Source organism: Zalophus californianus, chromosome 5 (assembly GCF_009762305.2).
Source record: "Zalophus californianus isolate mZalCal1 chromosome 5, mZalCal1.pri.v2, whole genome shotgun sequence".
Classification (NCBI taxonomy): Eukaryota; Metazoa; Chordata; class Mammalia; order Carnivora; family Otariidae; genus Zalophus; species Zalophus californianus.
In genome coordinates, this window is record NC_045599.1 from 126896550 (window position 1) to 126915160 (window position 18611).

General features: G+C 45.9%; 1 protein-coding gene across 2 annotated transcripts in view; it reads left to right on the plus strand.

The window, feature by feature from the left end:
• The window catches only part of AGXT2 (alanine--glyoxylate aminotransferase 2), a 57644-nt gene that overhangs the window by 30389 nt on the left and 8644 nt on the right, over window positions 1-18611 (plus strand). The window contains exon 14 of one of the 2 annotated variants that reach the window (XM_027605872.2): window positions 2541-3617. The exons of the other annotated variant lie outside the window; for it this stretch is intronic. Coding sequence (XP_027461673.1) covers window positions 2541-2648 — 108 coding nt within the window. The 3' untranslated portion in view covers window positions 2649-3617. Of the gene's footprint in view, window positions 1-2540; window positions 3618-18611 lie in introns of those variants that run through there. 2 annotated transcript variants of the gene reach the window in all.

Genomic DNA, 18611 nt, shown 5'->3' on the forward strand with positions numbered 1-18611 from the left:
ACTCCCCCTGCTTGTGTTCCCTCTCTCCCTGTGTCTCTCTGTCAAAGACATAAATAAAATCTTAAAAAAAAAAAACAGCAAATTAGAATACAATGTAGCAAGCTCGTCTACAGCTATAAAAAGGGGTATCACAGGAAGAAAGAGAAGGGACTCCTAGCCCAGACTTCCTAGCCGGACTGAGCCTTACACAATGAGGTAAACACTCAAAGCTTGCGTAGACACATGGCAGACTGCAAAGAGCTACAAGCTCACCTGTGTGGCTGAAGCATAAGGCTTGGGGCAGTGAGTGGTAATAATACAAACCCTTAATGCTTGTCAGGCATTTTGCATTGACTCATTTGATGCTCTCAACAAGCCTATGAAATAGATACTATTATTGCTCTAATTTTACAGATGAAGAAAAAGAGGCACAGAGAGGTTAAGTAAATTCCCCAAGTCACACAGCTAGTCAGTGGCAGAACCAGGACCCAAGCTCAGGCAGTCTGATTTCTGAGTCTGTCCTCTGGGGAGAGTAAACCTGAGGGGCCAAGACTGGGGGCAGTGAACGGGAGGGGGGTGGCCGATGGTGCTGTTTGAACTCTCTCCGCAGTAGCGGGATTAAGGGCACATTCAGAGAACGATTCCAGAAGGGTGAAGTGCACAGACTGGGATACGAAGCATGAGGGAGAGTCGGGGATCAAGCCTCATGTCTAACTCGGTTGAGAGATGGCAAGGATGAGCGCCGCTGTGAACATGCGCCCTCTGAGGGGTTTATGGACATCTGTTTCTGCAGACAAGTCGGTAGCTCAGAGGAGAGAACTGGGGCCAAGTCACGAGTTTTGGAGTCGTCAGCCTCCCAGCGGTGAGAGGAGGACGTCTCCGGGGAAGGGAGTCTCCACGGGGAACGCAGCCCGCGGGAGCAGGCCACACACCTGCGCCGCAGCCGCCTTTACCGGTGGGAGGCAAGGCGCCCAGACGGAGGACAGACAAGGGCCCAGGGTGCGAGGAGAGTTAGCAAGCCCCGGGGGCACGAGGGGGGGCGAAGTTCAAGGGGAGGGAGGGACCCAGGCGCCCCAGGCGGCGTCCCAGCCCGGACGGTGAGGGCTGAAAAATGCCCCCCACCGGGCTCCCCACCGAGCAGCTCCCTGGCTGAGGCCAGAGAGGCGCCGGAGGGCTGCTGGAGGCCGAGGCCTCCCGGGCTGCGGTGGGTCGGAGTATGGAGAGACCAGACGTGGGCAGAGTGAACAGTAAAGGCCAAGCACCAACCCCTCTTTTGAGTCAATTTGGGTAAAAGGAGACAATCACGTTTGTATAGTGGCTGGAAGGGGGGCGTGGGGGGCGTGGGGCCGACAGCTTCTTATTTGGCGTGGTTTGGATTTAGATTGGCAGAGGTTTAAGTCAGCTTGTTCACGGGGGGGGCGGGGGGGGCGGGGGGGGAGGTCCGAGAAGCTGGGGACGCCCGAGAGGAGGGGATGCTTCCCGGAGGCAACGGGAGGCGCGGCTCCAGGGCCCAAGGCTCGGACTTCCATAGGATAGACGCCTGGTCCTCCTCAGCTTCAGGCGGGGATGTAAGACTGGAGGTGGGAGCACACGAGTTTCTAGAAAGATCTTGCCTGGCAGCTTCCGAGCCGCCCGGGGCAAGGTCGTCTGTGGCACAGAGGGAGAGGCGTGGGAGCTGGGGGAGCAAACTGAGAGGGAGGGTAAAGGTTTCCAACCGGGAAGGAGGAGGACAAGAGAAACTTAGGACCAGCTGAAGTTGGAGCGGCTGAAACAGCAGTGGTGTCCATCTGTCCGTCCGCCCGGCGGCGGGACGTTCTCGGACCCTTCCCGCCGGCCACGGTGGGGTGGGCGGGGCGCTTCAGCCCCGGCGCGGACCCGGCAGGCGCCTGCTGCGTGCATGCGGCGGCGGCGGGTGCGGGGCGCGCGAAATGAGGGCCCGCTGGGAAAGTCGTGCGCACTGGCAACTGGACGCGGCTGGCCGGGCGGGAGTGGGAGGAAGACGCGGAGCGGGGCCGCAGTCCGGAAGCCCATGGGGGATTGAGGAGACTGAAGTTTTAGTGAAAAGGGCAGATGTAGTGGGAATCCGAAATTGGATTGTTCCTGGTGAAGAAGAGGCTCTTGGCGCTGGCCTTCGTGCGGGGGAGGGGGGGCGGGGGTGGATGCAGAGGAGCAGAGATGAAGGTTCTGGGAGTCTTGGCAATCAGGAAGCCAGTTTGTAGGGTTGTAAACCCGGACATGGAGGCCACCCTCGGTAACCGCAGAAATGAGGTGTAGATAGGTGCCCGAGACCTCAGTGAAGGTGGTGGAAGGACCAGGAGGTGAGCAGATGGCAAAAAAAAAAAAAAAAGGAAGAGACGCAGAACCAGGTGGTACCAGAATTGTTAGGAGACTAGAAGGTGAATGGCCTGGGTACAGCACTGGCGAGGGAGGAGACCAACCCAGGAGGGAAATAGAAGACATGTCATAAAAATAAGGTTTATGAGCCTTAGCTTAGTGCATTTTCTCAAAGTTATATTTGATTCTATGATGATCCGTTGCTCTATTTTCCTTTGTCTCCTCAGACATGCCGCATCGCGCCCTCAATGTGCATCACTAAACCAGATGTTCATTTTGCAGTGGAAGTATTTCGGTCTGCCTTAATCCAACATATGGAGAGAAGGGCTAAGTAAATTTTTAAAAAATAAAAAAACAACAAGCTTCAAGAACTTCCCACTTATGTTCAAGGGTTAACTTGAGGAATTCAATTAGATAATTGGTAAAAGTTGTATAGGACATGGTTGACTGCCTATCAGCCAAATGTGTTACCAAAGCCCCCATTATCTTGAGAACTCCATCCTTCAGGAAAGGATCTTTACCTAGCTCAGAGAATAAATCCTAATTATTCTAGGTTAGTTACGGTCATTTAGTTCCGCCTGTCAGTGATTGGTTTATGCATGACACGTGACCTATTTTGGGACAACGAATCCTGAAGGAAAATATTTTGGTGGAGGTGCCTTCAGGTTTCTTTATTCAAGAAATTTCTTTAATAAAGAAGGTTTCTTTATTCTTCATTCTTCATCACCAGAAGACATGTCTTCTTGCACTGATCATCATAGGTCGTGCTCAAATCATGTCAGCCATTTTGAGGCCATGAAGACAAAGCTTCTTTGCTGGGGTTGGAAGGTAGAAGGAAGCTGAGTCCTTAGTAACGTCAATGAGCCTGTGAGATAACCAATCCTAGATTCTTACCTTGGAGCTTCTTGTTACATGAGATAATAAATTCTGTGTATTGCACAGCCTTTTGGATTTAAGCTTATTATCTATTATTGCAGCCATAAATATCCTAAGAAATGAGGCAGAAAATACCCCAGGTAGATAACTGTCCCCTACTTTTTTAACTCCCTTACAGTAATCTGTCAGAGCTTTCTACTCGATTTCCACTTCCCTCACCCCACCCTGAACTAAACCCTCATTACTCCTATTGCAATAGCCTCCAAGAACAGAATTTTTCAAACCTTAGTCATTGGAATGCACATTCCTAGTGTTTTTTTCCCCATATGTGTATACCACCCGTCTTAGAATTGACTTAATATTTTTCCTTAATTTAACTTGTTTTACTTAGAGTTATTTGACAGTAACCTTTCTATAATAATAATAAATGGGAAATCAGTACTTCTTGTCATACTGGAAAGTAATCATCCAAATAAAATGAACACAAAGCAATGTAATTCAGCTCTAGCAAGACGCAATTGCTTGCCGATGTTCCCAATCTGAGGCTTGTTCAACAGGGAGCCTAGAGAGTATTTGAAGGGTGTCAAAAACTACTAGCAAACTGATACCCACTCCTTAACACAAACAGAAGAGGGTCCACAGAATCGAAAGGGAAACAACTCTCTCAGCATGCAGTTAGATGTTTATTTGAGCTGTGTCCTGTCCGGTGCCATGTTCTTGTGGCCTACCCCCTGGGGTGTCTGTTCCACTAATGCATCCTACACCTCACTGCCAAATTTGTCTCCCATGGGCATTGACTTAAACATGGCATTCCCTTGTACGAAACCTTTCAGTTGCTCCCCATTGCACCCTGGATAAGATCAATACCCCTTTAACAAGGAGCTCAATGCCCTCCAGTATCCAGTTGCCAAACAGAGTGAACACTTCAGAAATGCTCTGTTTTGACAAGTGGAAAGATCACTGCATTGAGAGCCAAGTGATCTGAATTCTAAGCTCAGTTCTTCCACTGCTTATTTGCTCTAGTTGACCTTGAGTAAGCCTTCTAAGCAATTTGTAAACCTCATTTTGTTCCCAGTCTTATGGATACTTGCCCTTCCTACCTCCTGAGCTGTATTGGGAGTCAAGTAAGCTAAGGAATGTAAAAGCACTTTGAACTATGCAAATAGAAATTCTTCCCTTCAAGCTGCATGTCTCTTCTTCCTTTACTAGAAAACTTCCCAGGAGCAGTTTTTGTGCTTCAGTGATCCTTCCTTGCCTCCAGTCCATGTCTCAACAACTAGGATCTCACTCCTGCCTCTCATTCCTTGGAAACTGCCTTCTCGGGAGGCCATCAGTGACTTCCTTATGGCCAATACTTAATGTTTCTTTCGAATGTTCTTCCTTTTTCTTTTTCTTTTATTTATTTACTTGAGAGAAAAAGAGAGAGAGTGAACAAGCAGGGGAAGCAGGCTCCCCACTGAGCAGGAAGCCAGATGCAGGACTCCATCCCAGGGCCCTGGGATCATGACCTGAGCTGAAGGCAGACGCTTAACCAATTAAGCCACCGGCGCTCCTGAATGTTTTTTCTAAACAACTGCTCCTTTTTTTTTTTTTATTTTTAATTGTTATGTTAATTGCTCCTTCCTGAATACGATTTCCTTGGCTTCTACACTGTGGTCCTTCTATCTCCGATGGCTCTTCTCAGTCTCTTTCCCGGCAGGCAGCTCCTCAACTACAAGGTTCTGTCCTGGGCCATTGCTTCACCCACGCTGTCCTCCCTGCTCTGAGTAACCTCATCCGCTCTGGGAATTTCAGCTGTCCTGACTATGCTGATAACTTCCAAATAGTCCTCTTCAGTCTCACCCTTTTTTCTGAGCTCCAACCCCAAGATTCTAGCCATCTAGACACCTTCATTTGGATGTCACAAGGACACTTCATATTCAGCATATCTGACATAAAACGCACTGAATATCTCCCCTCCAAGGAACCCCTTCTGGATTAATGGTAACTTTTTGTCTTGGGCTCACAACTTAGGGCATTATTTTCCTCCGTTATATTTTTGCCTTTCATATGACTAATCTCATGGATACGTTCTCCAGCATAGTTTTTCTTAACCAATCCTAGATTGGTTATATGCCCATTTATTACTAAAACTGCCTTAATCTGGGCCATCATTCTCACTTCTAAACTATTTAAACTACCTCCTAACTGGTATTCTGGACTCTTTCCTAATCCATTCTCTACACTGATACCAGAGCCACCTACTTAAACAATAAATATCACATCTCTCATCTCCTGAAGCCTTTGAGGGTTCCCTATTGTCCATGGAAGAAGTCTAAACTCCCAACTATTAGGACATTCAAGAGCCTTCACAATTTGCTCCCATACCACCTTTTTGAGCTTTACTCTTGCTCTTCTTTCCATGCTACGCACATTGGCTCGCTCTACCTGGAACGTTCTTCCTCTCCTCTTTGTCCGTGGAAATCATGGGGTTAGGGGGATTGGAAAAAGAAGCCAAGACTCACTTCTTTGTTCTTCTTCAAAGCCTTCCCATTTTCAATACTCCTTTTCTTTAAAAATAAAGTAAAAGGAAAGAACATTGAAAATAAAGTTTATGATAACATTTCAGGAATTTAGCAAAACATGAAGAGGAAACAATAAAACACAAATTTAAATAAAACCAAAAGCAAAACAAAATGTTTCCCTGCTCCAGCCCAGGTCCCTGCCAATGCCAGAACATAGTCTCCTGGAAGAAATGGGCTAAAGGGTTTTAGTTGTTCATATAAATTCATAGAACATATTCCTTGTGGCTTCCTGAGTCCTACAGGATCTTGTGTATGCCTAACTGTGCACTGTTATTCTCCCACCTCCAGGGGTCACTCTAGAGTAAAAGCCCGGAATGGAATTCTGCAGGGTAAGGGGGTCCTGGGCCTCATTTCCTGACTATGACAGTTGATGGCTCTATCTGAGTGCCTGTTGATCAAGAGAAACTGCTCCTCTTCCTTGGAGAGCATTTGGGGACCTAAGATGCATAAACCTTCAGAGGCATGGAGCAGAAAGAGCAAAAATTATGGCCTTCGAGCCTGGATGGTCATTCCCTTCTCTCACGAGTTTATAAACATGATGGATTCTTACTTCTTTCCATTTGGAGCCGTGGGCAGGAACTTCGCACCCCCATTTTCCCCCTTCCATTTTCTGCTCTACCCACAGGAGGTGGGAGGTAAGCCAGCTTACATAAGGCAAGGAGCCCACATTCTTGCCAAGCTCTTTTTTATTTCCTTTCTTGTTAAAACGGTCTAAAGTGAAGATAATGAACACTCAGCTCAAGTAAACTTTTTTCCACACAAGGAACATATTGACAGTTCATCATGTGTTTAGAATATAACGGTAAAATGTCGGTAGCTGTTTAAAAATTCTTGAAATGCCAATCCAGTCAGGAGGGAGTAATTAAAATTAAAAAAAAAAAAAAGACCCCATCACATCAAGCTTTGGCTATGCCATTATTAACGATTATAAAGAGATGTAAAATAACACTTATAAAGAGATACTACAGTAACAAATTATGCTTTTATTTGTTTTATAAAACTCCATTTTTTATATCAGTGTAGTTTTTAACTCCATAATTCAAGCTAACCTCAAAGGGTATCTCTAAACTATGGGAGGACTTAATTCTTCTACCTTTTAAATCCCACTTAAATCTTACCTTTCTTGTAAAGAACCACAAAAGAATAGTAGAAAAACATCACAACATTTGCCACTCGGTCATCAGAACGCCAATGGCAGAGCATCTTCAGCAAAGCTGGTAGAAGGCTGCTGGGCCCCACATCAGCCGATCGCTCTGGGTTCGTGAAAGCTGAAGGCTCCCTTCCAACTGGGCACAAGCCATAAAAATGTGTCATAGCTTTGCCCCATTAAAAATGGGTACAGTAGCATACAACTCCACAAAGTATCTCAACAAAAACAAAGGTCCCCCTAGTTTAGTGAGAGCGAAGACACAGAAGCAAAGATTTCTTTATACCAATCCAGACGCAGGGAGTGTTTGGCAGAACGGAAAGTGTCATGCTAGCGTCCATGACGCAGAGCCGCCACACACAGGGATGTCGGGAACACAATCTAATTCAGAACTGGCCGGGGAGGGTCCTTGCAGACAGCAGCTAGTGCAACATGAACCTTTAATTAGACGGAACAACACGATGCAAGGGAGTGAGCCTGCACACTCTCTCCACTTGATTGGTTTCCAGCAAATGCCCCTCTCTGTGCTGAAGCTTCCCCTGTCCAGAGAATAATAATAGAACCTCATGGAACCCGTATGAGGATTAAATAAGAAAATACACTGGCAGTTACTCAATTAAAGTTAACTCTTTCCTTGGCGTCTCTTGCCTTCTGACACAGAACTGCCTTGGTCGGTGCTTGGTTCTCACTGCCTTAGGCTAATGTTTATTCCCGTGTATACAGCTCATCTCCCTAACCAGACCTGACGCTCCCTGGCAGGGTGACCTCATCTGCTCCGTCCCCATATTCCTGCCTAACACAGGGCACCTCACCGAAAGGCAAGAACCAGCTCTTCTTGGTGCTGCGGGCCTTTTATCCCTAGATGCTACAATGTCACCAACAGTTGAAGGCAACAATTAGCCCGTCTGAAATACACAATGAGCCATCTGATACAGGCTTGTGTGTGTGTGTATGTGCGCGTGCATGTGTGTGTGCGCGCGCGTGTGTGTGTGTGTGTTCAGAAACCTATATATTTAGAAATATATACAATATATATATTTAAACATGTGGAATATATAACTGAAACATATAACATATAGAAATAAGTATTTGGAAATGTTTGTGTAAGTGTAGAATTTCAGGTAACAAAAGTACCTAGGATTATCTTATTTGTTTGTTTGTTTTAGGAATTTATTTATTTAAGTGATCTCTACACCCAACATAGGGCTCCAGCTCAGAACCCTGAGATCAAGAGTCCCATGCTCTTCGGACTGAGCCAGCCAGGTGCCCCTGGGATTATTTTAGAAAGTAAGGAAGCCGCCCTTGGATGAATTGTGAGAACACCATAGTACCCACAGGAGGAATTGAAAGGGCTCCCAGATACCTCTCCTGCCTTCTCCAAGGGGGTGTCCCAATTCTTAGCACTCTCCTCAGGCCCCCAGTCCACATCGCTGGCACGCTCACACTGGTCTCGCCCTCCCAGGACCTGTGCCCTCCCTCTTGTCCTTCCGCAGCGCTGCCCTCCCGACGCCCGCAGGCTCCCCCACCCACGGCTTCCTCATCCTTCACGAGCCCGCAGCCACGTTCAGGGGCATGTTGTCATTTCACAGAAACCGTTGTTCTCTCCCCCTCAATCACTCCATGTTCTCTCAGGATCTTGCTGCATAAATTGTTCATTCTCTGCTGGATTTTCCCCTTCTATGTTCTTCTTCCTTCTTTCCCTCAACCTATAAATGTGCTTTTCTCTCCTACAGAAAAAAAAAAAATTCTTTAAGCACATCCCCTCTTCCTAAAGGTGACATTGCTGTGAAGAAATTGTGGGGTGCTGTTCCAACCTTTCCTCGGGGCCCTGCAAGCTGACTCCTGGAAACCGGTTCTTTTAAAAGTCACCAGTACCTAGAGGTGCCTGGGTGGCTCAGTCGGTTAAGTATCCGACTCTTGGCTTTGGCTCAGGTCATGATCTCAGGGTGGTGAGATGGAGCCCCACATCAGGCTCCATGGTCAGTGCAGAGTCTGCTTGAGATTCTCCCTCTCCCTCTGCCCCCCTCCAAACCCATGCTTGCTCTCTCATTCTCCCTCTCTCTCTCAAATAAATAAATAAATCTTTAAAAGTCACCTGTAACCCCTGTAATGGTTATTCTTACGTGGCTACTTGATGGGCCATGAGACTTTCCAGATATCTTATTAATTCTTATTTCTGGGTGTGTCTATCAGGGTGATTCCAAAAGAGATTAGCATTTGGATAGGTGGACTGTGAAAGCAGATGGACCTCCCCAGCCTGAGTGGGCATCATGCTGTTTGCCGGGGGTCCGACTAGAACAAAAAGGTGGAGGAAGATCAGATGTGCCCTATCTCTGTCTTACCACTAGAGCTGAGAAATCAATCTCCTCCTGCCCGGCATCCCTGGTTCTCAGGGCTTCAGACCCAGACTGGAATGTGCACCTTCAGCTCCTCTCCTGGGTTCTTGGGCCTTCAAACTACAGCCGGCTTCTCTGGGTTTTCAGCCTACAGATGACAGACTATGGGACTTCCCAACCTCCCTAATCATGTGATCCAATAACTTATAAGAAATCTCTTTCTAGATATAGATATATATCTCTCTATGTAGATATACATATAGAAAATCTACTTACATAGATACATATGTGTATCAGCCTATATAGATATATACATCCATCTATATAGATAAATAGGTGGCTAACTAGCTAGCTAGCTAGACCCTATTGGTTCTTTTTTTAAAAATCTCTACACCCAATGTAAGGCTCCAACTCACAACCTCAAGATCAAGAGTTGTATGTTCTACCAACTGAGCCAGCCAGGGACCCCAATTCTATTGGTTCTGTTTCTCTGGAAAACCCTGACTAATACACCCCCTTAACTGCTAAATTCGACAGAATGTCTTCAGCCCTCACCTTACTTGGCATTTCCATGGCAGCTGAGACTGCTGGTCACCTTCTTCTTCTAGAAATTCTCTCCCTCTACTTTTTTTTCCTAATGGCTCCACACTCTTCCATCATCTTACCACCTCTTGAGTCTTTTGCATTCTTATGCATTGGTTTTTGTTTAGTTTGCTCCCAGATGCTGTTATACCACAGGGATTTTTACCTTAAGCTCTTTTTTCCCCTCTTCATCTGAGTGATTGCATCCGTGATCCATGATGTGAGGCTTTTTACTATCTAGATGCTGAGGATTCTCAAACATACCTCCACGGCAACCTCCCCATGGCTTAGAGACTCGTGCTGTCAGCAAGTCCTTGAACATTTCCCCTAAGTACCTCCTGCATTCTCTTCCTCCTCCCTGGAGCACAGGTTGATCCAGCTGCCTTCTTGCTGTAAGGGCCTGGTGCCGGTAATTCCCCACCCACCCCAGCCAGGCCAAACCAAACTTCTGACTCTGGCTCGCCTCCCTGCCATCCGTTTGTGCCGCCCCCGTAACTGCTGGTCACAGCTTCCTCACCTCCTCTAACTGCCCCAGCCCTGGCTCTCATGGCTAGTTGGGAGTGTTTCAGCGATGGCCCTTGGTACACTTTGGGCCTTCTTTGTCTTGGTAGTTGCCCTGTTCCCTTCCTTGTCGCATGGCCCACCCTGCCAGTCATCGTCATCCTCACCCATGCCAGAGTTTTCCAGTTATCTAACTCTTTCTCTGCTCTAGCTCAGAGCCTCAGTTTGCAGGCGTCATTGATTGCCACTTGAAGCAAATTTTTAAAAAGCAAAAGGTAGGAGGAGAGAATGAAATTATGCCAGAAATAAAATATTTTTAGGATTTTTTTTTCTTCCTGTGATGGTACTAGGGGTACATCAATGTAGTAAGTGAACTTTAGCAGACGTGTCATTAAAAACCACTCTTCCAGCGAGTTCCATTCGGCACCACCACCCACCAGGACCTGGCACCGGGACTTGATCCATGCTCCTCCAGGGGTCCTGAGCCCGTTCCACCAGCCTGGGTTAGAGGGCCCTCTTTATCCTTGCTAACAGCCCTGGAGTCAACTCCTAGACCCCTCCAGTAACACCCCTTCCTTCTTTTTAGCAATATTCTACCCTCCATCTTCTTTTTAGCAGGGAGCTTTTTCCCCTTCCCAGGAACATTGCCTTCCCCTACATGTACACCTCTTTTTGTACTTCTTTAAGTAGAATCTTACACCCAGAATTAACTCCTCCCTTACTTGTCCAACTCATCCGGAAGGATTGTGGGGAGAGGTGGTGGGTTTGCATACAGGAAAGCAGGATGTATTTTTGCTCAATCCTTTTAGTGCAGCAAAGAAAGGGTAAAAAAAAAAAAAAACAGTTTAATTTCTGTATTAAAGTTCTGAAGGTTCAGATTTTGCCACTCTTGAAAATACCTTTCAGAAATGCATGCTGTCTAGATGCACACCTTTAAAAGAATATATTTGAACGAGAAGGACAAAGCTGAAGGATTCACATTTCCTGTTTTCAAAACTGATTATGAAGCTACAGTAATCAGAACAGTGTGGTCCTAACATAAAGACACACTTTTAGACCAATAGAATAAAATAGAGAGCCCAGAAATAAACTGTCTCGTAAATGGTCAATTTTTGACAAGGGTGCCAAGACCATTCAATGGAGAAAGGATAGTTTCTCAACAAATGGTGCTAGGGAAACTGGATACCCATATGCAAAAGTAGGAAGCTAGACCCTTTCCTTAGAACATATACAAAAATTAGCCCAAAATGGATTGAAGACTTAAATATTGAGCTAAAACTTTAAAAGTCTAGAAGAAACACATAAAAAAAAACTTCATGCCATTGGATTTGGCAATGATTTCTTGGATAAGACAACAAAAGAAAAAATAGGTAAATCGGGCTTATTCTGAATTAAAAGTTTTGTGCATCAAAAGCACTGAGAGAGTGAAAGGACAGCCCAAAGAATGGGGTACTATGTTTGCAAATCGTATGTCTGATAAGGACTAGGAATTGAGACTGTATCAAGAACTCCTACAACTCAACAAAACAGCCCAACTCAAAAATGGGCAAAGGAATTCTCTAGCCATTTCTTCAAAGATAATATACAAATGGCCAATAAGCACGTGAAAAAAATGTTCAACATCACTAGGCATTAGGGAAATGCAAAGCAAAACCACAGTGAGATACCATTTATACCTGTTAGGATGGCTCTTACCCAAGCGCGCGCGCGCGCACACACACACACACACACACACACACACACACACACACACACACACACAGAGTAACAAGTCTTGGGGAGGATATGTAGAAATTGGAAACCTTGTACATTGCTGGTGGGAATGTTTTCCATTATGGAAGCAGTGTGGTAGTGTGGTAGCTCCCCGCAAAAAGTGAAACACAAAATTACCATACGATCCACTTCTGGGTATACATCCAAAAGAATTAAAAGCAGGGATTCGAAGAGATATTTGTATAAATGTGTTTATAGCAGCATAATTCAGAATACTCAAAAAGTGGAAATAACCAAGTGCTTTCTGGATGAATGGATAAACAAAATGTGGCCTATGCATAATGATGGAATAGTACTCAGTCTTCAAAAGGAAGGAAATCCTGTCACATGCTACTGCCTGGATGAACCTGGAAAATATGATGCTAAGTGAAATAAGGCAGCCACAAAAGGACAACTACTGTGCGGTTCTGCTTGTATGAGGAACCCCGACCAGGCACACATTCGTAGAGAGAGATAGTAGAATAGAGATTAGCAAGGGTGGGGGGAGGCAGGGATGGGAAATGATTGGTTAGCAGGTCCAGAGTTTCTGTGTGGGGTCATGAAAAATGGATAAATGGATGATGGTCGTGCAACACAGAATCTGCTTAACACCACTGACCTATACACTTGGAAATGGCTGATATGGTAAATTTTACAAGTTTAAACATTTTTGCAAAGAAGATACTCACGTGTAGGGAACACTTTCTCCAGCAAGCACAGACTGCAGAATATAGAGCTTTGGATTACATAAAGCAGTTCAAGGACACAGGGAATCCCTTGCCTTAAAGCCAACAGGCCTCACTTCTCCGTATCTGGATGAGAAAAAAATGTTCACTGCAGCACCGAGAACTCATGTCTTCTCTTTGCGTCTGGGTTTCTCAATACCAGACCTTTGGTCTGCGGCGCCTCTTGGAACTTTCGTCTGTAAATACCAGCAGTGGTCACTGTCCACTGAGCGCCCTTACCAAAGTAGGGGACAGTCTATTCCCTGCAGCAAGCGCTCTGATCTGTAAAACGAGCAGGTTGAACTAGATAGATGAAATCGAAGACCCATCTCAGTGCTAGCATTTTGCTGCTCCCTGAAACTTTAAAGAAGTAGGTACATCAAGAGGGCTTCGGTATAGTTTTTCCTGGAAACAGCTGAACCCAGATTTTTGAAGGGTCTGGGCTCAGTGACTTCGGGGCATGGTTGTTGCAGACTCGCTCAGCCCTGAGTTCTAAGGTCTCCTGGAGAACAGGTGTGTTTCTAAATGGCTATCAGGATGCAAATGGTGCTAACGATGTGGGAAATTGGAAAGACCTGGGAATATATGGACTATGGAAGACTTTCTTTCCTTGAAGCGTCAGAAAATGCCTTAGGCTTCCCTTGACCGCTTGAATCCGTTCTGATAATGGTGTCTCTCGGCATTCTACCCGGCAATCTGCTCTTATGTCACAATGTTTTCCATCCTGTGATGAAGCTGATGGCTCGTGAGGAAAGTGTCAGGCACAAATGATAAATGATTGAGAGATGGGAGGATTTTGCTTAATGAGATTACCGTGCGTTAAAAAAAAGTGACAATGAAGCTTTAGATGTTAAGGCTTCCACAGGAGTAACAAATCAACCCCTAAAATTTCAAAATAGACTATTTAAAAATGTATAATGCTATTATCAGCCCCCCACCCCCAGCAAAGGGTGATAATGGGGAGAGGTCATTACTTCATCTTCTCAGGAGGCGAGACGGTGCTAATACTGACAATGATAAAGAATTAAACTGCATGTTAATTAAATTTTAAAGAAAATAAGACCTGCGTCTAACAGGCTGAAGTTTCCATCTGGAAATGGACTAGGGGAAATCCATGCTCCTCGGTGCACTCCGGGGGAAGAGGACGGGACCGGGAAGCGGGGTGAACAGTCACCTGTGTACCACGCACTCCGCTAGGCCATTCGTAGAAGAGATGTCATGATTTTAGCCACTAAACTAGGACATAGCAGTCATCATTTCTATTTTACTCTGAAGTTCACAGGCTCAAAGCCTTGACATAATGTGACATGGTTAACAAACCTTGTAAAGTCTGCAGCTGAGAGATCTGAACCCATGTGGCTCTAACCTGAATACCTATGCCCTCTCCACTCCGATCCTCAGTGGAGGAAATAGCGATCCCCACCTTTTGGGTTTGAGGTGCCTCAAAAGCCTGCTCGCATACCTGCCGTTTCTCAAACTGTTGCCGTCTTGGATGATCTCCTCACTGTTATCCAGGACTTGAGGAGGGCAGGATCTCTGGGCAGCAGGGCCAGGAGGGACACACACGGGAGGTACCAGGATTAGGGAGTGGACATGGATCCCAGGCCCACATCCAGCTGCCAAGGGGCCTGAAGTCAAGGTACCTCCAGAGAGTGGAAGGGAGAGCACCGAAGACGTGTGTCCCCAGCTGCACAACCTTCTCTCAGGCTGACCCGGATCGAAGAACATACTCAGTTCAGCTCCTTAATAGCTGAGCAGACGGGCTTGCCCACCTTGGGTGAGGGGATTTCTCCTCAAAACTCCTTGAGGGTGATTTGCCATCTTCCTCCACGCGACCTTTTCCAAAACACGATTCGTGTCTGGGAAGAAAGCAGATGCGTGAAGTACTGTGTGATCACCCGCCCCTCTGCAGGAGACCCAGAGGGCATCTCCAGCCTCTTCGGCAAGGAAGCTTCCTGAGAAGTGAGATGCTCCACTTAACACAGACTGCTAAAAGCAGAACCACTGGGACTTCGAGAGAGATTTTCAATGCTGGCTGATGCCGGCTTGCTTTTTGTTTGGGGAAGGTATCAAAAAAGACCAAAAATAAGCAGATCAAAGCCGGAAACGATTAAGATCTCTCTTCATCCATGCGAGAACTCTGGAATTACATTAAATGCCTAAATATTCAGGTGGTCTTGGGTGGGAGAGTGGTGTGAGGCCCTGTGAGGCTTCGGTGTGGCCATGTCGCCGGCAGCTCTGAGAACGAGCCACCCAGCCGGCTCCCAACCACAGGCCATCGGTGGCTGTCACAGAGGAACACGGCATCACTCAAAACAACGTCAAAACAACGCTTTCACTTCGGTTCATGTTTAAGACGTGTTGTGGACAGTTCTGTGGTTTGGCCTGGCCATACTACCCTCTCATGCACCGTGAAGAAAACAAGCAGATACGCTTTTGGGGGAAGGCAACCCGGCAGGTGGGTCAACGTTTTAAACGGGTAATCCCTTTGACTCCACATTCCCTCTTCCAGGAACTTACCCGAAGGGGAAGAACACAAACAGCATAAAGGTAAGTCTAAAGATATCCATTAGAGTGTCGCGGTGAGCAATTTTAGGACCTAAAGATCAGTTCTATCAACCACATATAGTCCTTTATCTGCAGTCTTTAACATGATAATATATAATAGTTGACACAGGGCATGTGCCTAAGTGGAAAGGAAGTTATAAAACTGTATCGAGAGGACAAGTTCAGTTTTTACGTATCTTTATCTGCCTAGAAATAGTCTTGGGAGTATTCATTAAAATGTTGATATGTGTGGGATTCCAGGTGACGTCCATCTTCCTCTCAGTATTCTGGGGGATGTTTTGCGAACTGCATTTCCAAATCCTATGGTTAAAACAGGCAAGTTTCAAACACACACAAAATCACTTTTTGAAAAACTGTTGCTCCTTTCTGAAAAAATGAAGATTCAACTCCAAAACAGAAATACGACAACTTGTCCCTGGCGGTCTTGCCAGCAAGAGCACGACTCCTAAGACGTTCAAAAAGTACTTCCCAGCTGCTCAACTGGCAGGTTAGAACAAGCGTCACTTCAGGAATCAAGAATGATAAAATTAGTGCCAACAGAGGTGTCCTGAAAACAAGGTTGCTGGTCACGCAGAGCTTGAGCGCGAGACGACGGCTGGGACAGGTGTCTGCAGGTGGGGACCAGCCCGGGCCCCTGCGGTCACCCGGGGCTCCTCCCTGTGGCATTTCCCCGCGGCCGCAGGCATCCTCCTCGGCATTTCTGACAGCGAATTCTCTTGGAAAGTCTGCTTCATAACATGCGGAGACTACGGTTACCTTTGGACTCACAAGAGTAGGAGTTCTTATTAAATTTGAATAAAAGTACCTGAAGAGATTATATAAACTATATACCATGTTATCCAAATGCTAAGAGATACCATGATCTTTTCATTTTTAGAAATCGTGAGCTTTCTCTAAGAGTGACATTCAAATGATCTGTAATGCAAAGGATCATTTGAGCCTTTTCTATTTTCAGAAGGCACTTTGTATCTGAAAGGACATTAATGATGTTGGGGCCCTGAGTAGCTTTAATGGCAAAGTAATTATGTGTACAAATGCAGTGAGCCTTCTAACATAAAATAAGATCACTGATCTGCGAAAGTTTCCATTTGTGAAACACCACCACATTGAAATAGCATATTTTCAGCTTCAGCCTATAAAAATTTTGTTCCAGTTAGGCAAGAATTTTAACATATACGATAGTACTTTTCTTTTTTAATACACTCTAGGATCAATATAATCATGGATTTCTCTCACGTCATCACTTCACTGTTTGGATTATTTCAGAAATCAAAGTAACAGTTGAAGCAAGAAAATTTCTAGCAGAAGAGATGATTGAAAATAAGTGAAAGCCAAGTCACTGAATGCCTACTGTGTGCAGGCATGGTGCTCACACCTGAAAACTTTAACCTTTACAGTTCTGCAAGGTTGGTCTCACCCCTATTTTACAGATTTTTTTTTTTTTTGTAAAGATTTTTATCTGAGAGAGAGCAAGCGAGCACGAGTGGGAGGGGGCAGGGAGAGGGGAAAAAGCAGGCTCCCCGCTGAGCAGGGAGCCGGACTTAGACCTCAATCCCTGGACCCCGGGATCATGACCTGAGCTGAAGGCAGACGCTTAACTGACTGAGCCACCCAAGCACCCCTATTTTAGATTAAGGAAAAAGAAAAGGCTTAAAAAGTTTGAATGATCTGCCCAAGGTCGTCTAGTTAATGCTGGTGCTGGAATTTCATCTAGGATCTCTGAGTTCAGAGCCCACGTCCTTGGCACTGTTGAAGCCACACCTCTCATTCAGGTAACTGTGCGCATGCTGAATCAGTCAGGGCTTGAGTCTGTGACCGAAAGCAGAGAACAACAGAGGATTTGGTAACGGGCGAGTCTGAGCTGTCTGCAGTGCAGAGGTAGCTGGTCCAGGACTGCAGGGTCCCTCTGAGGCGGCAAGAACAGAAGCTGCTGTGTTGCTCGGCCCTGGGAGGACTTGTGGTGCCAGGCTGGGCCAGAGTTCCAGCCACTACCTCTTCGTTTAAGCTGGCCAGGGGAAGGACATCCCACATCTTAAAGGACATGTCCTAAAAGTTGCTCAAGCCACTGGCCAGAAACGACACCTCACTCCCAGGGCAGCTGGGAAGGTAATCACATTCTAGATCAGAACTGAGGGAAGGAGGGGACTGAGACACTGGTAATGGCCTCTGCCACCACGTGCTGACAGAACATGCCAGGGATCAAATGTACATCTTGAACCCTTTAAATGCCCTTGTGTGGCGGTATATCTTGCTGGCAAGAAGGGAAACATTAACTCGTATTTCTCTGGATGTTTGAATATTTCATGAAAACCAGTAACAAACCCTCACTACCCACCATCCAGAATGAACAAACAAATGCTAACATTTGCCTTCGGATCTTAGAAACAAGTGGACTCCGATGAGGCCGCTCTGCTGGCACACCCCACTTCCGTTCCTCTCCCGCCCTTTCCGGCGGTGGCGGGGTTGGGGGGGGGCAATTACTCTTCTGAACAATGTTTCCCAGTGACGTTGCTGTGCTTTCTCTTCATAAATAACAAGGGTTTTTTAAAACTTATGACATTCATTTCATCTTCTGACAGCCTATTTTCCTTCAATATTTTTCCCCCAACGGCTATCCACTGATATTACAGATCAAGTTCACTCGTTTTAACTGTTCCATTGTTTGCCATCTTCAAATAGGCCATAATTGCTCCATTTTCTTGTTCATGGACATTTAGGCTATTTCCCACTTCTCCTAGATACAAACAATTCAGCTGTGAGCATCTATGTAATAGTAATAAGCCTTGTACACAAGCATATGGTTCGGGACAGTACTGCTTCTAAAGCTTTAAGGAGCATATCAATCACCTGAGAAATCCTAACCACGGACTCTCACTGGGCAAGTCCCGGGAAGTGAGACTCTAGTTATGTGCCTAGGGTCACAGAGCCCAAGGTCAGAGGCTATACTATCTTCAACTTTCACACACATCATCAAATTCAATTTTACTCCAAAAGAAATTAATGTGTTCTCATTTCTTCATCCTGATGCACCAACATTCGATCTTGATCTTACGATTTTTTGCCTTCTGCCAATTGGAAAGCATAGAACGACTATTAAGTCATATTTCCCTCGTTATCAATAACAATGATCATCTTTTCACATTGTTTAACTATTCCAGCTTTTTCCATTTATGTTTTACCCGTTTTTCTAACGCAGCCATTCTAAGTATGGTCTGGGGGACCCAGAAGGGCCCACAAGGTCCTTCCT